General features: G+C 39.4%; 2 protein-coding genes across 2 annotated transcripts in view; one reads left to right on the top strand and one right to left on the bottom strand.

Annotated features, from left to right (window-relative positions):
• rttn (rotatin) overlaps nucleotides 1-768 on the bottom strand; it is a 33,844-nt gene extending 33,076 nt beyond the window's left edge. Inside the window, 2 exon segments of the mRNA XM_040043963.1 lie at nucleotides 146-333; nucleotides 606-768. Of these exon segments, the coding sequence (XP_039899897.1) occupies nucleotides 146-333; nucleotides 606-636 (219 nt within the window). The 5' untranslated portion in view covers nucleotides 637-768.
• A 9,215-nt stretch (nucleotides 769-9,983) lies between these two features.
• LOC120741215 (suppressor of cytokine signaling 6) lies at nucleotides 9,984-14,463 on the top strand. The gene is made up of 3 exons (XM_040043965.1): nucleotides 9,984-10,445; nucleotides 10,899-10,968; nucleotides 11,296-14,463. The coding sequence occupies exon 3, from the start codon at nucleotides 11,422-11,424 to the stop codon at nucleotides 13,030-13,032; it is 1,611 nt and encodes a 536-aa protein (XP_039899899.1). The 5' UTR covers nucleotides 9,984-10,445; nucleotides 10,899-10,968; nucleotides 11,296-11,421; the 3' UTR covers nucleotides 13,033-14,463.
• The last annotated feature ends 5,921 nt before the right edge of the window (nucleotides 14,464-20,384 follow it).

The raw sequence follows: 20,384 nt of genomic DNA, 5'->3' as shown, positions 1-20,384 counted from the left end.
AAGAAAAAAATACTGAAGCTAAGGCCAAAATTATATTTAAAGTTCACGAGTGTAATTTGCCATCTGGCAGACTGCTCTTCTCTACCTACAATTCTTGATTTATTCACCTTGCGTTGCATCTATTATCAGTATACTTCTTATCTACCTTTGATAAGGTTAAAAGCAATTCAAGGGCCTCTTCCTTCATTGGCACCTCGGGGAAATTGAACCACTCCAGAAGATACACAAACAGCATCTTCTCCTGGACAATATCATGGACGGAAATCAGGGAAAGATCCAGCTTGCATAAGATGCTCTTCAATGCTCGCACTCTTATCTCCACCAGAGTGTGACCTGAAAGTTATGAGAAATCAAAAATATTAAACAGGGGAAAAATTGGAGCAGAGTTAGCAAAGGCAGCTAAGGTTCCCTGAGTCGGGGTTCCTTTACAAAGTTAAACAGTTTCATGATCATTTAAGTGCTGTTATTCCAAACAATGACAGCCACATATAAAAGTTGGGAGGGAGCTGCTATTGTTAGCGGCTAACGGGTTTTGTCATCATAAGTTAAAGTAAGCTACAGTCAGCTTCTTGCGCGGTATTTTCCTAGCTAACAGTTCAACTCACCCATTTTCCTTATAATGGAAGATAAATCCATGCTCGGTGTCAAGTTATGATAAGTTCTCCTGTGTTAAAGTTAAATAAAAGCTTCGACCGAGGTTTGTACATCTGCTGAGCTGTTGTTCGCCAGCGTCATGTCAACAACGTCTGTTTTCAACTACCGCGCCAGCGTCACTCCACTTCCTGTGTAGGTCAGGACCGGGTGCGTTTACTTGAAGCAACGGTGTAGGAAAACTGATACACTGCAGAATTAAAGCTCTATTTTATTTTACATTAACACAAGTTACCTTGAAGGAAATATTTCAACTAATTTAAAGTAAAATATTCGTATATCACATGATCATAATATAACATAATAACATTTTCATTCATTTAAAATAAATACGCCACCCAAGTGTCAAAAGAATCCCGAGGGACCATAAATTATCAGCAGCTGCAAAATAAATAAATAAACACCTTAAAAAGTAATAAGAATAAATCGACCTGAGACAAACAGTGTGTCTTTTAACTGTATAGAAAGTAGACTTACATTCAGACAGTGACAAAAAAGTTAAAGTTTATTTATAATGAAAAGGGTAAGAATTAATGTATTGAAGCAAGGGTTTGTTGAAAGTTGATATTCCCTGGCCTTTGAAGATAGTGGTATCATGTTTCTAACAAGCCCCAGTGGTCATACGTGGCAGGGATCCATCTATTTTTCTTTATAGTAGTGAAACTTGCGGTGTTATAGTTATAGTCAGAATTTTACATACATTCATCATGGCCATGAATGTCAAAATAATGTTGGTCTTTTAATGATTTCTTTGAACTGTTCTTTTTCCAGGGTGAAATGATTCCACAGCATACATATTTGATAGCTTTAAACAACAAGAATTGAGTGGACAAGTTTGAATTTATTTTGAATTTTTTCTCATTCAAACTGGGTCAGTAGTAGACATACAGGCTCAAATATATACACAATAAATACATTCCCTTAAACCTTTTAATAAGTTGTAATAAGTTGTGCTAACTTCTCATTAGTGATCAAGCATGACTGAAATTTGCAGTTGCATACACGGACAGGACAAATGTCTTCTAGAGAAGTGTTTTATGCTTAGATGAGACAAAGATTGAGCCACAGTAGCAAGAGGCTTTCAAACTTACAAGCACTGTACCAAATGTCAAACTCGGTGGTGTTAGCATCATGCTCTCGGCTCTGGTACATTGCACAAAATGAATAAAATAATGAAGGACGGGCACTGTCTCTAAATTCTTCAACTTCACATCAGTTCAGGAGCTAGATGGTTGAAACTTGGATATTGTTGGGTGTTCCAACAGGACAATGATCCCAAACGCACTTCAGAACTGGTTTTGGAATGGATAAAGCCGGCTAAAATTAAGCTTTTGGAGTGGACTTTCCAAAACCCCAATCTCAACCTCCTATTGAAAATTTGTGGAATATGCTTAAAAGGGTACCAGGAAATCAACTAATATAAATGAACTTTACCAATTCTACTAACAAGAGCAGTCGAATATAAAACCAGAATTAGACCAGAAGTTGGTTAAAAGCTATCAAAAGCATCTGGTTGAGGTGCAACTTGTTAAGGGACATTTAGCAAAATATCAGATGGGATGTATGTATATATTTGAGCCTGTATGTATATTTTGATCAGTGTGGATTAGAGAAAATCCTAAATAAATTCAAACTAAAAGCTGAAACCTGCCATGAAATTCAAGCCTATGGCGAGTTGAGATACATTTCTAACCACAACTGTATTTTGCCCTCCCCTCTAATCTTACCAACACTGATAACAAAAGTCCTGAAACCATTTTAGTAGAGGGACCTGAGACCTGCTTAGGAGATGCATGCACTGTAAATCACAGGCGATCAACAAATGTCTGTCTCTTGTCGGCATCTTGTTTGTCATGACCCATGTGATGTGCAGTTTGGTTACAGACCACTCTCATTTGATGTTTTGAAAGTTTCCACAAACACCCTGCAGCAATTTCTCTTTCTAGCATCTGCAGTGTTTCAAGGCATCTCTCAAAAACTCTGAAAGGCTGTTGCATTGCTGACATACTGAATAAATAAAATCTTAACAGCATCTATGTTATCCTGTCATTAAACACAGATGCTCTCAAAAATCAAAGTTGATGTGATTCACCTCTTAACACGACTACAGGTGTAAATTATTTTCATATTCCAGCTGTAGAAGCTCTCACACTCGAGATGGGACGTGGATGTGATCCGCAGACAGGGTGATAATTAACAGACTTCGCAAATGATAATTTGATATCCTAATAATATAATCACACAGCTTTTGTAAATTCCAGAAGGATTTAAACCCATAATTAATTTGGCCAGATACTATAGGGCATGTTTTACTATCATATTAATGCATTAAGCATTAAAATGGATATAAAGTCTAATCCAAGACTCTTTTTAAAAATTTCATCACATATAGATTCTTCTCAGCTTGCTTCAAATGTATATACAACATTTTATTCCATCACAGTCTTTGCCAACATCAAATACAGCTTTATTGCTCCAGAGAGCCACGTATGAAACATACCACAAGATAAGCCAGATATTCTAATCTAAGGTGATGTTTCATAGCTGTACTATTAAATGCAAAATCCTATTTTTATACATCTATTCAATTTTGAATGCATTTGTTGTTGTTGGGAACCTTTGCATCTTGACCAGAATTGAAAACAATGCTTTGTGGGTTGGAACAGAGCTTGTCTGCACAACATGAGTCATATTGATGGGCTTGCCAGAGGGTCCATTGACCTGTGGAGGTTAAAAAATTTATTCCAGTTCTCTCAGCCTCTGATATAGTACACAGGACAGAGTTTTTATGAATGTTTCTGACATTCTACAGATGTACAATGAGAATACAAAGTGAGAATTCTGACATCCGAGCAGCTGAGGAGGTCTTCTTTTACCTGGAAGAAAAATACATTGCCCTAGGTCAGACTAGGAGTTTTCAGTAGCTGTTGAGTATTCACCAAAGAGTACATCACTTCATTGTTTGACAACCACGCTGTGTCTTGGATCACTTGTTAACACCAGCTCCAGACAGGAAAGAAAACAGAAAAACAGAATAATTGAAAACATGGGGTAAGGTGAAAACATGGTGTTATTCATTATCCCGTTTGTTTGTCATGAACTCTGTTTTCCCCTCTGATATTTACACAAAATCTCCCTATTTGGTGTTTTGTACTCCCATCTTTTAATTTATATTTAACACGCATCCTGATGACATATTTAACCCTCCTGATATTTCAACCATAAGAAACAATCATAATAGCAAAATAATAATTATAGGAAAATTTATTTCTTCTCAGAGCATTATTAGTTAAGTAATAAATGTCATCTAAAGAAGAAAAAGCAGATTATTGTTAGTATTATTGCACAGTTGCAAATCTGTACTTTTCTTTAGTGCAAATTGGTGCTTTTATCCAGAGCACAATCCACATTAATTAATAATGCTATCTATTCTAAATTAAAGTATCACAAAGTATCAAGGGAAGGACCTTGATACTTTGTGATACTTTAATTTAGAATAGATAGCAAAGATTAACTAAATAAATAGTTCCATTTATGACAACTGAGAAAGGTCTCCTGGGACCCCCAAATATTTCTGTTTTTAAAAAGCACTAATCAAAGCAGAAATGAAAAACAATCATGTAACATCACTAGGAATAAATTGGCTGAAAAAGTGAAAACAAATTAGAATGATAGACAAAAACCCACCTGTGAAATATGACAAAAATGCATCTGCATGGACCCCACTCGACAGGGTGAGGGTTAATTTAAGGATTTTTAACATTGTAAATCAAAAAGAGCTACTTGTTATCTGTCAGCTATTTCACATCAGGCTAAATTACTCATATGCCAGAAACCACCTCGGGCACTTTACGAATGTAAGCCCGTTCTCTGAGTGGAAAGCATGCCAATTTAAATACTTTGAAGCTAGATTTACTCTCAAAGCATCTCAGCGTTTGGATTCTAAAGCCAATCATGAGTCATTTAGTTGTGCCAGACCGTACTGGGCAGCACAAATAAAAGTAATGAGCACTAAACTGTTGATGTCTATTCCATTTTTAAGATAACTTGCAGAGACTAAAACTCCCATAGAGATTTATAGCATAAGCATGGTTGAATCTTACTATAAAAGCAAGATCTGCCACATTACAGATATTCTCCTTGGATCTTTCCTTTGATTTATTAAATGAAAAAAACAAACATTCTCCCAAACTCAAACTATAGTGCTGATTTGGTTTAACTAACTTTCTCATTAAAGTATGAAAAAGGGCAAATCATAAATAAAAAATGGTGTAAACGCTAATAAGGCTTCATTTTGGTGGAACCGACACACAACTGTACATCCCTACAAAATGTAGCACCTCTCCTCCTACTATTACTTCCACTTGCCTCCAGGCCATCAGTACCAGCATGATAAATAATGATGTCAAATTAAATGCCAATAAAAGTGACATCATCCTCATTGGCAGAAAGAACACACCTTCCAGAAATATGCCCATTTGCTTTTTCCATGGGGGAGGAAAAAGTCTTAAAAACTGTGATTTTGGGTAATACTTTCTTGTTTTCCACTCATATCAATAATGTCTCATGTTCAGCCTTCTACTGTACTATTTCAACACTACATTCTTTTCTTCCTCAATGCAACATGCAAGTTCTTGCTCTCACCCTGGTCACCACTTGCTTGGATTACTGTCATTCGTGCTGGCCTCCCCAACAAACTTTTTAATCAGCTTGAAATGGCACAGAATTCAGTAGCAAGGATCATTATCAGCACCAGGTCCATCGATCATATCACACCTCGCCTCATTCGGCTTCACCTCGTTTGCTCTGTTTTTTGTTTTACTGCATACAACACAAGTATCTGCTCTTTACTTTCACGGGCCCCCACCCCTCCCCTTTATCTCTCAGATCTCCTTCATCCTTAAATCCATTTGCATACTTTACACTAACTACTACTACTACACCACCTCCATCAGCTACACTCTATTACACAGGCTAAATCACAGTTCAAAATTGCATGTCAACTATAATATTTAGTCGTGTTTTCCATTATGCTTGCTGCTAGTTTAGTGTTTGAAGGTGACCTCGGGTTGTTTTGAGAAATGCAGACAAATACATTTCTTCTTCTTTCTTTTTCTTCTTATCATTAGAAAGGAGAAGTTGTTTTTTACACTGTGGTTAACAGAAGCAAGATTAACAGTTTATGAATATCTGGAAGCTGCAATCAAAAACTAAAAATATGTCTCCCTGTTTTAGAAGAAATAGATAATAAAATAAAATGCCATTAGAACATACTGGTATGACACCAAGAACCTTTTTTTTTAACTCTTTGCAATCATGCCAAATGGGAGGGAAGGGGGGTAATTATCACTAACACCATTTAGATCCACCTTTAATGTGTTTTTCATGGTTGTGGAGCTAACTATTTAGGCCAGGGCTCAAACAGTCCATAGAGGTGACTCAATAGCTGGTAAAGGCACACAGGCACATTTGGCCATTTGGTAGCTCCCCAGTTTGATTGCAATGACTGCATGTTAATTTCCTGCTCTCTTTTCTACACCTCATTTGTATGGCCCCTGGATGCTATGCAACCCCCCCAAAATCAACCGTTTTTTTGTAAGTTAAAAAAAAAGAAAGAAAGAAAAAGATTGTATACTATAATAAGAAACCCTCACTTTAGCAAAAATATTCAAAAGCTGAAAAATAGTAAAAAAAAAAAATGGAGACATCATCTTCTCTAACCTCTGCTCTCTCTCTAATAATACGTTGAATTAAAATCCACAAAAATGTCCACATGTTTCACAAGAGCTTGCTAGGTGTTGCTATTACAGCTTTTCATGCGTAAAACCAGGTCAGCTCAGCTAATTACCAAACCATTATCGTAATTGTCCAAAATTCAGCAGCCCATATGGCAACAAAATAAAATGAGCTACTAGCAGAATTACCCATGTGAAATCAAGGGTGACAGCATAACGGGCCCAAAGAAGAAGATGAGCAAGCATGGACAATTTATTCATTGTTTTAACCAGGCTGCTGTTGTGATTGAGCTCTATGACTCAGCTATATAACTGAGTCATTACCTTGTATGCAGTCACAGTCATGTAACAACAATCAATGCACATCTCAGAAGACCTCCTTAAAAATCTGAGGAGGGAAAAAGGTAAAATGAATGTGATTAAGAAAACCCATGAGATCACAGCGCTACGCCATCATCTTAACCTAAAATATTCAGATCCTACTCGAGGTAAACACTTCCTGTCTTATTCTATAGTCACTCCTGAAACAAAACCCAAGTGGTCCCACAAGCCCTGTCACAATCTGACATGCCTGCTGTACCCGTCTTCCGCTCTGCTGCAAGTATTGAGGATATGAAGGTGGGCACCGAGGGGAGCCCCCCCTACGATCCCCCGATGGCAATGAAGTCAAGTCGGAGGCCTCAGTCAAACTGAGGCAAGCGTAGCCACATTTTGCAAATAATTTATGGCTGATACAGTGTTCATTAGAAATTAAGATGAAATGCGGGGAGCCTCCCCTCGTGTAGGGATGTCTCATTAAAACAGCGCAGCCTGCTCCACGCGTACAGTCTTCCATCCTGACTTGCGATTCGGTGTTTTGAATCGTGCTTATACATAAATTCAAATTATTTGGGAAATATTGATCTGAAAAAGAGAAGGAGACAGAGAGAGGGAGGGAGGGAGCGAGAGACGGTCATATGTTGTGCCGTGTGGCGCTTGATAACACAGTGCTGATACTCAGCTCCCATTAGAGCAAGATATCTTTTCTGTAAATTCTAAACAGCCTGCTATTAGCAACTATTTGATCTGTTTGTGCTGTCATGACAAAACAGACTTATTCCCACAGTGAAGCATTTACTTGTTTTTACAGCCTGTCAACAAATACCAACCACACAAAAGTTTGTTTGTCAGGTCTAATTTAGCTTGTAGAAACATCGCATCCTTGCTTCCCAGTGTCCTTGGTGTTATATCTAAAGAGCTCCCACCTCTCCTCTCTAGCCTCTCCCCACCAGCCCTCCACTCCCGTGCCAACACATCAAGCGAAGGCAGCCTGATCAACCCTAATAGGGCCCGGTAATTAGAGTCTTTGCATAGAGCCTGTCTGCACGCAGCTGCCCTAAGCAGGTTGGGGAAGGACTGCCATACACTTGACAGTGTGGAAAAAAACAATGTAATGTTCAGTATATGGACCAAATTAGCCTGGCAGTAGTAAACACAATCTACTTTAAAACAATACTGACACTAATTAGGCAACCAATGTATCATTTCAGAGTTCAAGTTTTAGTTGCTGTATCAAGTACTTGAAGTACTTTGAGAGCCAACTTGATGTCGTGCGAATACAAATTAGAAAGACCTTTCTGCAAAGAGGCCAAGCACAGCCAGCATTAGGGAACAAAAACAGGTTTGTAGCTCTGCTGTTATGTGATATCTGCAGTGGGAAGTTGATACTTGATTGCTGAACTGGGGACTTTACATGCCATATGAAGTAAATCACATGCGAATAAGCAAGAATGTGGCCAACTTACATTAATTAACAGCTATGCATATTCACACACTGTTTCCTGTTTACAGAAATTTGAGAAGAAAAAACATATAGAAACAAAGCTGAGAACAATGCCTTAAAGTTTTACATTTCTCTACATTTCTCTACAATAAACAATCAGGACATGACACTGTGGGTTAATGACTGGACTACATATTAGTGATTAAGGACAGTTACCCCCACCCCTCCACTTCCAAAACTCTTCAGCCCTTCATTATAGATGCAACTTCTGTCACACTAAATCTTCCCGTGCTGCAGTTCTAAATTCAAATTCAAATTCAAATTCAAATTTTATTTGTCACGTACACAGTCATACACAGTACGATATGCAGTGAAATGCTTGGCGATGCTCTGACCCAAAAAACAAAAAAGAAGGCTATGAATAAGAGGAATAATATGAAAATTAAAAAAAAATTAAAAAGGTAATTAACTAGAAGAAAAATATATTAGGTTAACTGAAATAACGTCAACACAAATAGAATGAAGGGAGATTTAACTGGGAGAATAGATAAAAATAATTAAAGTTGAAATAATAACTGTACACAAATACACAATACACAATATAGAACTATATAAGAATGTATGAAGAAATCTAAATCTAAATAAATATATACACAATAACAGCAGCTGTACAAGTATTAACCGGAAATGAAGAATATAGTGACCAGTGTTGTGCAAAAACAAAGTCCAGAAAGTCCAGTGTGTGTGTAAGAACCATATGTGTGGGTCAGTACTGTGTGGTGGTGTGATTGAGAGACCGTATCGCCTGCGGGAAGAAGCTCCTCCTCAGTCTCTCTGTGTTGGTCTTCAGGGAGCGGAATCGCTTTCCTGACCTCAACAGAGAGAACAGTCTGTTGTTGGGATGGCTGAGGTCCTTCACGATCTTCCTGGCCTTGGTCCAGCACCGCCTGCTGTAGATTGAGTGCAGGTCAGGGAGCTCGGAACGGATGGTGCGCTCAGCTGACCGCACAACCCTCTGTAGAGCTCGTCTGTCCTGCATGGTGCTGTTCCCGAACCAGGTTAAGATGTTTCCCGCCAGGATGCTCTCTATGGTGCACGAGTAAAAGTTCCTGAGCACCTTGGAGGGCAGTTGGAAGTCTCTCAAGCGTCTGAGGTGGTAGAGACGCTGTCGGGCCTTTTTCACCACGGTGTTGATGTGACAGGACCATGACTTTTCTATTATGAAAAGTCCAAACAGCTTGGATCATGCATTTTAAAAACCACTGTCTGCGAGAGGGTGGTTGCACCTTATGAAAAATAATCTTTTAGTCATTTGTTAAAATGCAAAATCACCCCAGAGACTGCATCGCTAATAACTTCACACGGCCCAGAAAGCTGGCTCATGTCTCTGCAATCATGACTGAACTGAATGGGCAAGTTTTGCAAGCAACAACTTCCCCCGCCACCCAAGTTTAAGCACTTTCTCTTTTCCAGTAGCTTTTTCAGCAGTCCTTTTTTTCAGTTTTTCCTGTGGTGTAACACTTCCACTTCTGATGCAGCACAGAAATGAGGATGCATCTTAAATACTTTTACTTGAGCTAAATTGAAAGTGTGTTGAATTCTAGCCTACAGGTACCCTTTCAGACATCTTTACATCTTCTATTTTTTGCATCTAACCCCAAAGTATTAAGCATTAACAACTCCTTGCATTAAAGCAGTTAGAATTAAATGTTTTCCCAGATTCACATTTAAGGGTATAAATAAATAAATAAATAAATAAATAAATAAATCTCAGAAAAAAATATATTTTCATGCTAATTAATTTTTTCCTCCTTGATTTGATGTGCACATGATGTCGGAGTAGCAGGGCTGTGTGTGGTTGTGCTGGAGCTGCTGTGTGTCTGATTCGCTGCATCTGAGTCCTCTGACTCTGCTCCCACAATTCAACAGGCAACAAAGGAAGAAAGGAAGAGGCCGAACGCTAGAAAGTGTTAGCCAACCTAGGCTTGAAGATGTCAACTTATTGTTTAATTCTGCTCGGCAATTTAAAGCTATATGTTTAGAGTAGCACAGGGTCCTGCCATATAATCGCTTTGCGCTTTCTTTTTTGCGTGGGAGCCGACTGAAGGGAAGGTGATGGTAATGTTTTCGACAGAAAGCGCTAACAAAGCTAGCTGGCTCAGGTACTAAGCCTGTATAAGTCAAGCTAACATTAGCCAACAATCGTCAAGGAGCGCAGCTTAAATGAAGGTGTTGTGCAAGGCGAATGCGTAAACCTTCGTGCTGTCTTGGCCATCAGTACAAGCAGAAGTGATCAGGTAAGAGGCTATATCGTGCGTGTTTACAATAAGTGGTTACAGGTATTTACAAATGCACTTTTATTGTAAGCATGCTAACACTGGTCGTTAGCAAAATTTTATTATAGCATCTGAGCAACACAGCAGCTCTCACATTGGCATCGGATATGATCTCGGTTGGCTTTGTTTGTTGTTGTTGCTATTTCAATTGCAATGGTAATCATTGTAACCATCGGTGTTGCAATATTGGCGTTAAAGTGAAAGGCTAACAACCGGAGCTAAGCTACATCCATGCTTTTTGTGTCCGCAGGCCTTTTCAGGTAAGGACAAATGTAGCTGAGCTTGGTCTGGTTATTAGAAACCACTTTAAATGTTAATGTGCGTGATTGACGATGCACGTTTTCCTCTGGTAAATTCACATGTTAATCAGACGTGAACATTTCAAATGAGCTGGCTTTGTGTTGTTTTTGGTAGCATCCAATGAAAGGTGGTGGAAGTGGAACTTGACCCAGCCAACTGAGTCACCATTTTCCTGCTCATCATGGTGAGTAATCAGGTTGCTGCTGTTTTTGGTTATCAGACATCTGTTCATGTCCGAGGATCTTACATTTGAAATATTTAGTGAATTAGATATTAAAACTGATGATATTGTTTGTGTGTGTGCTTGTTTGTTTGTTTTTGGTTATGTACAACTTAAAAGAGAGAGTGGGAGACTGTGTTTAAGGGCCACAATAACCTTCTTCAGTGCTTTATTTTTCTTTATGTGGTTCAAGGGCTTAAGTCAATATTATGAACATAATAAATAACAATCTCGGAGTGTGCTTTAAAAGTCAAACAAAGAATATCTTGCATGTTTTTTCTCTCACTACAGGGTTTAATGGCTCCACTGTGTGCATGACTTGTTTCATGTGGCCTGATGGGAGGACACGGTGGATAGTACTTTCATCAGGATACCAGGAGAGCCATCCCATGCCCTCATTTTGGAGGGCCTGTCAGAATGAAGAAGATAAGCCTTAAGACCATCCGCAAGTCACTCAGCATAAAGGGCAAAGAGGAGGGTGACTTTGTCATGCTCCAGCAGCCCTCAGTGACTGCAGAGTTTTCTAAGGATGAGTCACTTTTTGGGGGCTGCTACACCAAAGAGCTTTCTGCCTGTGATATTGCTAGCGAAGATGAAAAAGGGGGACAGAACAAGGGCCGCTCAAAGAGTGAGACTCTGATGGGATCGCTAAAGAGAAGGCTGTCTACCAAACAGAAGGCGAAAGTGAAAGGCGGCGCCTCGACCATAGGCTCAGTGGACGATGAAGACACCTTCTCATCTAATTCTGTCCCGATCAGTTTCAATGAGGTAAAAGCTCAGAGACCCCTTAGATCTGCATCCCTCCGGAGTCACCATTATAGCCCTTCTCCGTGGCCTCTGCGGTCTGTCAACTCTGATGATGCGTGCATCAAAATGGAGGTAAAAGTTAAAGCCATGGTTCACTCTCCTAACCCAAGTCCCAACTTAAACGGTGTCCGGAAAGAATTTCATGATTTCCAGATGGAAGGGCTCCTTCAGGACCAAGCAGAGTCCTTAAAGAATCTCCAGCAACCGCAAAATGGTGAGCTGCATCTAAATATTGATGAAAATGATGTGCCTGTGGTGCTGGGGTTGACGCCCCAGGACTACATCCAGTACACAATGCCTTTAGATGAGGGAATGTATCCCGAAGGGTCTCACTCTTTCTGCCTGGAAGGTTCCTCTCCTATGGAGGTGGTGACAGAGGCAGACAATGGGTCCCTCCACACAGAGCAGGGACAGGAGGAGCATGAACTGGTGAATGGGATGCCTCCAGATATATTCATGGAGACCTCAGTCAATAGTATTCTTATTGGTTCTGCTGGCATGATGCTCCAAAACTCAAGAGTGGAGATGCCACCTCCCCTTTCTCCACTCCTGCCACCCATGACTAGTAATGGACATATTCCAAGGACATTTTCGGGCTTTAGCTCTGCAGACAGCCAGGTAGCTGAGAGGGTAAGACACCACCTCAACTTTGACCCAAATTCGGCTCCTGGGGTTAGTCGGGTATACGACTCAGTCCAGAGCAGCGGGCCCATGGTTGTGACCAGCCTGACGGAGGAGCTGAAGAAGCTTGCTAGGCAGGGCTGGTACTGGGGTCCCATCACACGCTGGGAGGCAGAGGAAAAGCTGGTCAACCTGGCCGATGGATCATTTCTGGTCAGAGACAGCTCTGATGACAGATACCTGCTCAGCTTGAGTTTCAGATCGCAGAGCAAAACCCTCCACACCCGCATCGAACACTCCAACGGACGCTTCAGCTTCTACGAGCAGCCCGACGTGGAGGGACACACATCAATTGTTGACTTAATCGAACACTCTATCAAAGACTCAGAGAATGGGGCTTTTTGTTATTCCAGATCTCGCTTACCAGGATCTGCAACCTACCCCGTCAGACTAACCAACCCAGTATCTCGGTTTATGCAAGTGCGCTCCCTGCAGTACCTTTGCCGCTTTGTCATTAGGCAATACACAAGAATAGACCTTATCCAAAAACTGCCCTTACCTAACAAGATGAAAGATTATCTGCAGGAGAAGCACTACTGAGGATACGGATGGTAATTTGCACTTTTGTGTTCAGTTAAGAGATTTACAAAAGGGGTTTACAGACAACTACAGTTTTGAGATGATTGGTTCTGGTGGCTCTTGATTTGTGTCCGTGTGACCCTGTCACTGTTCGGCCCTTCATTCCACTATTCTGGGGTTTTTTGCAGGAGGCTCTACTTCCAGAAATGTAGGCCAGCACATAATCTATCGCAAAAACACAGCAGAGATATACAGCCAAGTAATCTTATCCGAATGCATCAAGTGCAGAAGCTGATGTTGGTTACATCTACAATAATCCAGCTGTGCAAGTGTAACAGTTTTTTGTTAGTTTTTTAAAAGAAATTATATCGGCGTTGAGACTGCAGAGTAGGGAAAAGAATATTCCTCTAAAATTCTATCACTTGTTAAATTCAATCTGTAGTAGATATGAAGGATGATTCCAACATGGAGCGGTATTTTTTTTTTTTTTTAGGTCTCTGCAGACTGACCAATTTGGCTCATCTTTTGCTGTTTTTTTTTCCTTCATTTACAACACCCAGACTGCAAATGAGAACATTATGCATCTGTACTGTGCTGTTAGTCAAATAGAAAGATAGGGCATCATCATATTTGCAACGACTGACCTATTATTTTGATTGTAAATTTGCAAAAAGAAAGATTATAAACCTAACTCCTCATTCAGAGGATTAAGTTTCTCCGTGACCCTTTATTGGCACGTGGCAACGCTTATACGACCAATACTTAAGTGCTTCTGTCTTAATATGGGACCGACTTTACTTTTGGAGCTTGTCACACGGCTTATTTTCAGCCGTACTCTTAAACACATAGGCTTTAATAAACATGATTATCTGTTGATGAAAGGTTTACCTTTAGTATCCAGGATTTACAACTGTATAGCAAAAGATGTCCACAATCTGCCAGTCTGCCAGAGCCTTCAAACAGATCATTGAGAGACGTAGCTTTAAATTATATGGCTGCATGCAGCCATTATACATTGTGCAAGCCTAAAGGTACTGATAATGCTGGATTTTAATGTTGTGCTGTTTGTGGTAACAGCATAAAGTTTATGTATAAACCTTTTTAAAATATGCTAAAAGTGGAAAAAAAAAATCTGCTTTGGGAATGTTACAAAAACTGCACCGCAGCTCAGGCCTAACAAGTTTGTCACTATGTGTAATGCTTTTATCTGCATGTTATAAAGGCTTTAAGACTGTCAATTAAAGGCACTGTAGAACTACACTAATTGAGAGAAGATGTCACAGTAAAAGGGGGGGAGAGATTTTTGGCTGTTATTAAAGCGCGACACTGAGTAAAAGGCTGTTAAATGCGCAGTTGCATTTACCTTGGGCAGTTTATATATAGACAAAATTGCCCTCAATTAACTTACGACTGGGGGGGTGCAAATAAACAAACAAACAAACAAAAAAAACAGGTCTCTAGTCAATTGACAATCTGAATGTAGGGATGGCTGTTTCTTAGTCTCTTAATGCCTGCAATGAGCTGGACACAGATCTAAAGAATCCTAAAACTGAGGATGCTTAGGTGAGCGGATTTGGGAAAGCCAGAGTTGAGTCCTCCTCGCCATCTCGGAGTGATGCCAGTGTTTCAGCATATGACAAAAGTTCAGTCACAGCTGCATGTTGTCATTAGTGTTACATGGGTTTTCAGGACATGTAAACAGGCGTACAGTTTTTGTCATTGCTCAGTCACATTGTTCTCAGTCTCCACAGAACTGCACTACCCCACGGATTATCTCTCTACTGGGCTGTTTCTGCCAGAGTAAAGGGAAGAGCACACAGTATGCTACGCAAGTGCTTTATATGGATACTTGACAGGGAATTGTGCTTTCACATTATGAATGAGCATTTCTTTATATTATTATTATTATTATTTTTTTGACATCAGTGTCCTTAAAAGTATTTGGAACAACGTTGGTAGGTCGTTAGCGCATAGTTCTAGATTGTTAGCTGGAAACGGTGGTGTCTGCGGAAGTTACTATGAATCTAGCACAGCAGAAATTAGATAGGAACTTTGAATGGTGTTGCATGTTTAAAAACGTAACCTTTTAAAGCTTTTGAGTTGTATAGGAATGAAGGATTTGGGTCGTGCGTTCGGCTGTGTCGAGAGATGTTTCTGTCAAGCATTGGCTGGATATTCTTTGTACAAGAAATGTATTTTTCTTTCTTTTTGAATTCTTGATTTTTCTTCTTTTTTTTTTTTTTTTTTGGTTATTTTGTTTTGTGACATTTGCCATCTGGGGGATGTGGTTGTATAGAGGGAATGTGCGCTTGTTTGAGGTATCCATTTTTATCTGCCTGCAGACCATTTTCAGAAAGCATGGGAAGCATAAAAACTACATTGACACATTATTTGCACTTGAACATTTTTTATACTTGGATCCTCTCCTGCCCACAGTTTTCCTTCAGATGGTGTGCGTGTGTGTGTGTGTGTGTTTGGGTTTTTTTTCTTTTCTTTTAATTTTAATGGTTAAATAGTCACATTTGTCCCAATGTGTTCATATAACTGTCAGATTAAAAAGAGTTTTTGTTGTCATATCTGTGGGATAAAAAGGGTAGTTCACCAGCATCATTTCAAAGCCTCTGCAAATGCTCATTGGCTGTCAAGGAATGGGATCACGGCATGAATGTTGATATTAATCATGTTTTCAGTGTGTTTGTATGTGTTTCAGTTGAAATGTGAAAAATAAAATGTTAGTCTTTTTTTTTTTTTTTTTTTTTCCATAATACTACGTTCTTTTAAATGTATTGCCATTAAAATGTTTAATCTGTTATCAAATTTTGACACGCAGGAGCCAGTTTCATACGGTATGCTGCTGTGATTTCTCGAAATACTAGTTTATTATTAAGCATTATTGCCTTCAAAGTTTGATTCCAGAGGTTGATGCTTGTTCAGACTGCTGACGCTTTTTGTAGTGAGAACAGCTGTTAAGCACTAAACAAGCTTCGAGTTTTTGTTTGTTTTGTTGTTTTGTTTTGTGCATCTCGGTGAGTGAAGGTAATTGTTTACAACATTACGTTTGGACATGCCCCTCCCTTTTATTTACCCTCTCTCACGTGAATATCTTGGTACAATTTGAAAACTCTGTTATTATTATTTTTTTTTCTTTTAATGTGTTATACACATTTGTGCTGCTTATAGATATGATTGCCTTTCTTGTATTTAACAGTGTGGGCGGGGCGGGGGGCGGGGATAGAATGTCACCAATGTAGATGTATGTACACACAGTGACTTTGGTTTTCATCTTGGGAGAGCAAAGCAGATTTGTAGTCAAAGGAGAATTAGTAGCGATTAGTAAACCCTCTGTAGAATTACCAGTTCACTCCAGTTTACATTGGTTGTCAACTTTCCAAAATAGATGGTCTTTTTGTATTTTTCTTTTGGGAAAAAAAATCAACAGTGATTTATTGCACATTTTGGATACAGTTCAAGAGTTTTTTGTATCTGCCAATTATAAATTATAAATAAAACTATATTCTAAAAAAAAAAAGTGGTTTTTAAAGAGTTTTTTATGGCAGGATGAAGCATGCCGATTTTGTTTTAAACCATACTTTGTTCCAGCGATGCACTCGATAAGAGCCGGGTCATGCGTGCAGCCGTGTTAATGGGTAAATCACGGAGGTCTTAAGGAGATTCATTCCACAGTGGGTGCAAATTGGCAGCTAATCCCAAAGCCCCGGTTTCCTAATTTACAAAGACAATGCAGGCGGTCTTTGAATACAACTGAGTGAAGCAGAGACTCTGGGGAAAGATTAACAGCAATGCTACCATCTTGCTTTAACTTCACTTTAAGTTGACTCTGGAGAAATACTGAGTGAGTTCTTGTGTTGTAAAGTGAGAGGAGAAGATGGGAGTGGGGTAATGGTGTCAGCTGTGGACTTGGATCTGCTAAAACATGGTTCGCATGATGATTAGGAGGTAGGCTTTGTTAACTGCTGTGTCTGACAGGCCTCTCTAGGCATTTGAGGTGAAGATACACAACTGTTTACTCTCGCCGCCCGGTTCGGGATGATTTATTCATGGCGCACACTGGTGGTCGCATGTCATATAGAGATGCCTCCATCATAAAAGGACTCATCTCTGCCTTCCACTGTTACCTTTTTTGTTTGTTTTTTTTTTGTTTTTTTTAATTTGCAGTTTTTCAAACTGTTTATATTCAGAATATAGCGGGGGAGGTTTAACTTTGCTGGCAGAGTGCAGCCTGTCATATTGTGACACAGCATCTCAGCAGTTTTGTATTTGTCTGCAGACGTCACATTGGCCTCATTCACCTTGCCAACTCATACCCAGGAAGTTGCCTGCGTTTCCTCACTTTAGTGTACATCACTTTTGTGTGGCTGTTTTGAAGAAATGCTGTCACTTTTGTCGTCGCTTATGCTGCTTCAGCATTTAACTCCTCTGAAGAAGCAAATCTGACACATCACATAAATGGAAATTTAAGTGCATTCTGTCCAACATACATAATCTACAGTTTATGTTCATGAAAGTCAACAATCACAGTTTGGTCTGGTGTAATGTGATCAGTGGGAGGAAATGAGCATTTGACACTGTGATTAATTTATAATTACACCCCCTTACAGAGAAATGAGCAGTTTAATTTTATAGCTAAATATAATGTATCAACAAAATCACAAAGGAATAAGGGAAATGAGTTTTAACGAGTCTCAACTTAATTATTAACAATTTTCAAGGCAGCATTCACAGTTAATTGCACCACTTTGTTGAGTAGTATACCAGCACTCCTAGTATACATCTTTAACTTGACCTCCATAAAAAAAGTCCAAAGATCTATTAAAGGATGTGAGGAACAAGACTGCCTATTTCCACAAGGCTCGAATGGACTATAAAAACACCAGAAAGTAGTTTGGTAAGAAAATTACAACTTTTGGCAGTTTGAACAGTTTGGAATGACCCCAGAACTGCATAGCAGGATTTCCTTAAATATTTCAAATCACACTGAGTGTGTGATTTAATAAAACCGTTGGTAACTAATAGTATAAATTCTTGCGGTGCCTATAAAGTACCCAGGCTCAAGAAAGCCATTGTTCAGGCCCCTCTTAAGGTTACCAGTGAACACCCAGAAGATCTGATGAGATTTGGGAGAATGTGATGTTGTTAGATGAGACTTAAATTGAGCTGTTTGGCATCAGTCTGTTTGCCATGATTGGAGGGAAAAGTAAACCATCGCTACTGTCAAACATGGTGAAATCATTATGCTTTGGTGGTGTATTTCTGCCAAGGGTACAGTGCGATTGAATCCTTGGCAGAAATACACACTTCATGTAGAAATACACAAAACATTGAGGGAAAGGGCACTTGGCCAGGGTGCTTTGACTAATTTCACAGGGTGTGTATTTTCTTGATTGTTTTCTTGATTTGATTACCAAGCAAATCCAAAATTGAAATGATAAACTGCTCATTTTTTCATATTTGGGATCATATTTCCGGCATTAAAGAGAGTCCGCCTACATGCTTTTCTTCACCAACAAATATGTGTCTCTGTTTTCTATGCAAAGCAAGTGGACTACAAAAGAATATCTCTGCTACGCAGAAAAAACTGCATTCAAAAGTATTTTAGGAAATATGTTTATTGGCTTTCTTTTCATTGTGTATGAGTAAATTGACATCATTAGTATTTAAAAAGGTACGTGGGAAACTACCACTAGCCATTTTTAGTTTACCTTACTTAGCATGAAGGCTAGCTCAGGCAATCTCTAACAGCAAGTCTGCCTAACAGCATCTCCGATTTATGGAAGCCCGTTTCTGCCACTAAAAAAAAGAAACGGGCTTCCACAAATTGAAATTTCGAGTTATTTTTCTCGAAATTTCGACTTATTAACTCGAAATTTTGAGAAAAGTTGCGCGAAATTTCGAGTTAGCTCTGCCAATCAGTAATCTACATAGATAAAAACTGGATCGCAACAAATCGGCGCTTTGGAGAGTACGTTTGGTGATAGTAACGCCATGTGATTCAGCTAGTAACACAAGGATTTCATCATTTGTGAAGCCACGCTGAAAATAATCAGCAATTTGTACATTTATGACTGGCTGTAATACTGGTAGCTTAGCTGTAGCATTTGTAGCTGAGGGCTTCAGCTTCCGGGTAACAAGGAAATGACGTCATTCACGTAGATTACTGATTGGCAGTGCTAACTTGAAATTTTGAGCTACTTCTCTCAAAATTTCGAGTTAATGAGTCAAAATTTCGAGTTATTTTCTCGAAATTTGATGCATCCTTTTTTTTCTTTTGTTTTTTAGTGGCAGAAACAGGCTTCCATACGGATTTTACTAAATAAGTAGATTCAGGAAAATATTGTTGCTGCACTAATGAATAGTGGAAACCTCACCCAGCTTACATTTAGCTGCCGGCCCCTTCAAGTGATAACCAAAGGCCACTCTGCAGGCTGTGCATGTTCATATACAGATTTCTGATGTTAGAGATTTCTTGTTGCTGCCAAAAACCTGCTATACACTTTGTTTTGCTACAATGTTTCCTTGCAAAGGTGTGAAATGGTGAGCACGGGGCGTTTGGTTGGTGCATTAGAGGCGCTGCCCACTCAGCAGCAGTTTGTATCTAAACTCTGCTATTTTAAAAAGGGATGGAAATAATAAGAGTTGGGTGATAATGCTCTAACACATGCAACTCCTTTGTTTTCAATAGATCGGTATTACTATTTATATCATGAAAATCGTTATTTGTTTACTTGCCTTTGACTATGCTAACCTCTAGCACCAGCTGGAGTCTAATATCAGGATCCCTTACTGACTTTTTTGATTCTTGGGTGAAATCTTTTAATCCCCAAACTAAAATATGTTTGTTGCATTTCTCTTTTGGCACAAAAGTGCTTATTTGTGAGCCTTTTTTTCTTCCTTCTTCTTTTCTGTGTGGTTCTTAGTTTGAAACTGTTTACTCTGGAGACTCCATCCATCAAGTGTCTGCTGTCTCAGATTGATGATGCGCTCCTGCCATCTGGTGCACTGCGTGGTGCACCCATTTTTCACCTACAAACAGGGATGATGTTGACAGCTTGAATTAGCCAGCAAACATATATATCGCTTTAAATTGTCATGCCAGGAGAGCATCAGTAGGTCTAGCTTGTAATGATAAAGCTGAGGTTACCTGCTGGCTACAGATGTCTTTCAGCTCAGAGTGAAAGGTTCAGCTCTATTAATGCTTGTCATCTCATGCCAGCAGTGCCATACACCACTGAGACCCTCTCCTTCCCCATCTATCATACATTAGGCGCCTCTGAACCCCAATTAGCCCTGTTAGAGACAGGACTGCCTTCATCATTAGCAGGTCTCCACTGAAACAACAGCTCATCGTGCTATTC

The sequence above is a fragment of the Simochromis diagramma genome, unplaced genomic scaffold (assembly GCF_900408965.1).
Source record: "Simochromis diagramma unplaced genomic scaffold, fSimDia1.1 OVJJ01000602.1, whole genome shotgun sequence".
Taxonomy (NCBI): Eukaryota; Metazoa; Chordata; class Actinopteri; order Cichliformes; family Cichlidae; genus Simochromis; species Simochromis diagramma.
This window is presented reverse-complemented; position numbering and strand designations above follow the sequence as displayed.

What these genes read in the sequence shown, in the direction of transcription:
- LOC120741215 (XM_040043965.1), top strand. Translation starts at nt 11,422, where the DNA reads ATGAAGAAGATAAGCCTTAAGACCATCCGCAAGTCACTCAGCATAAAG.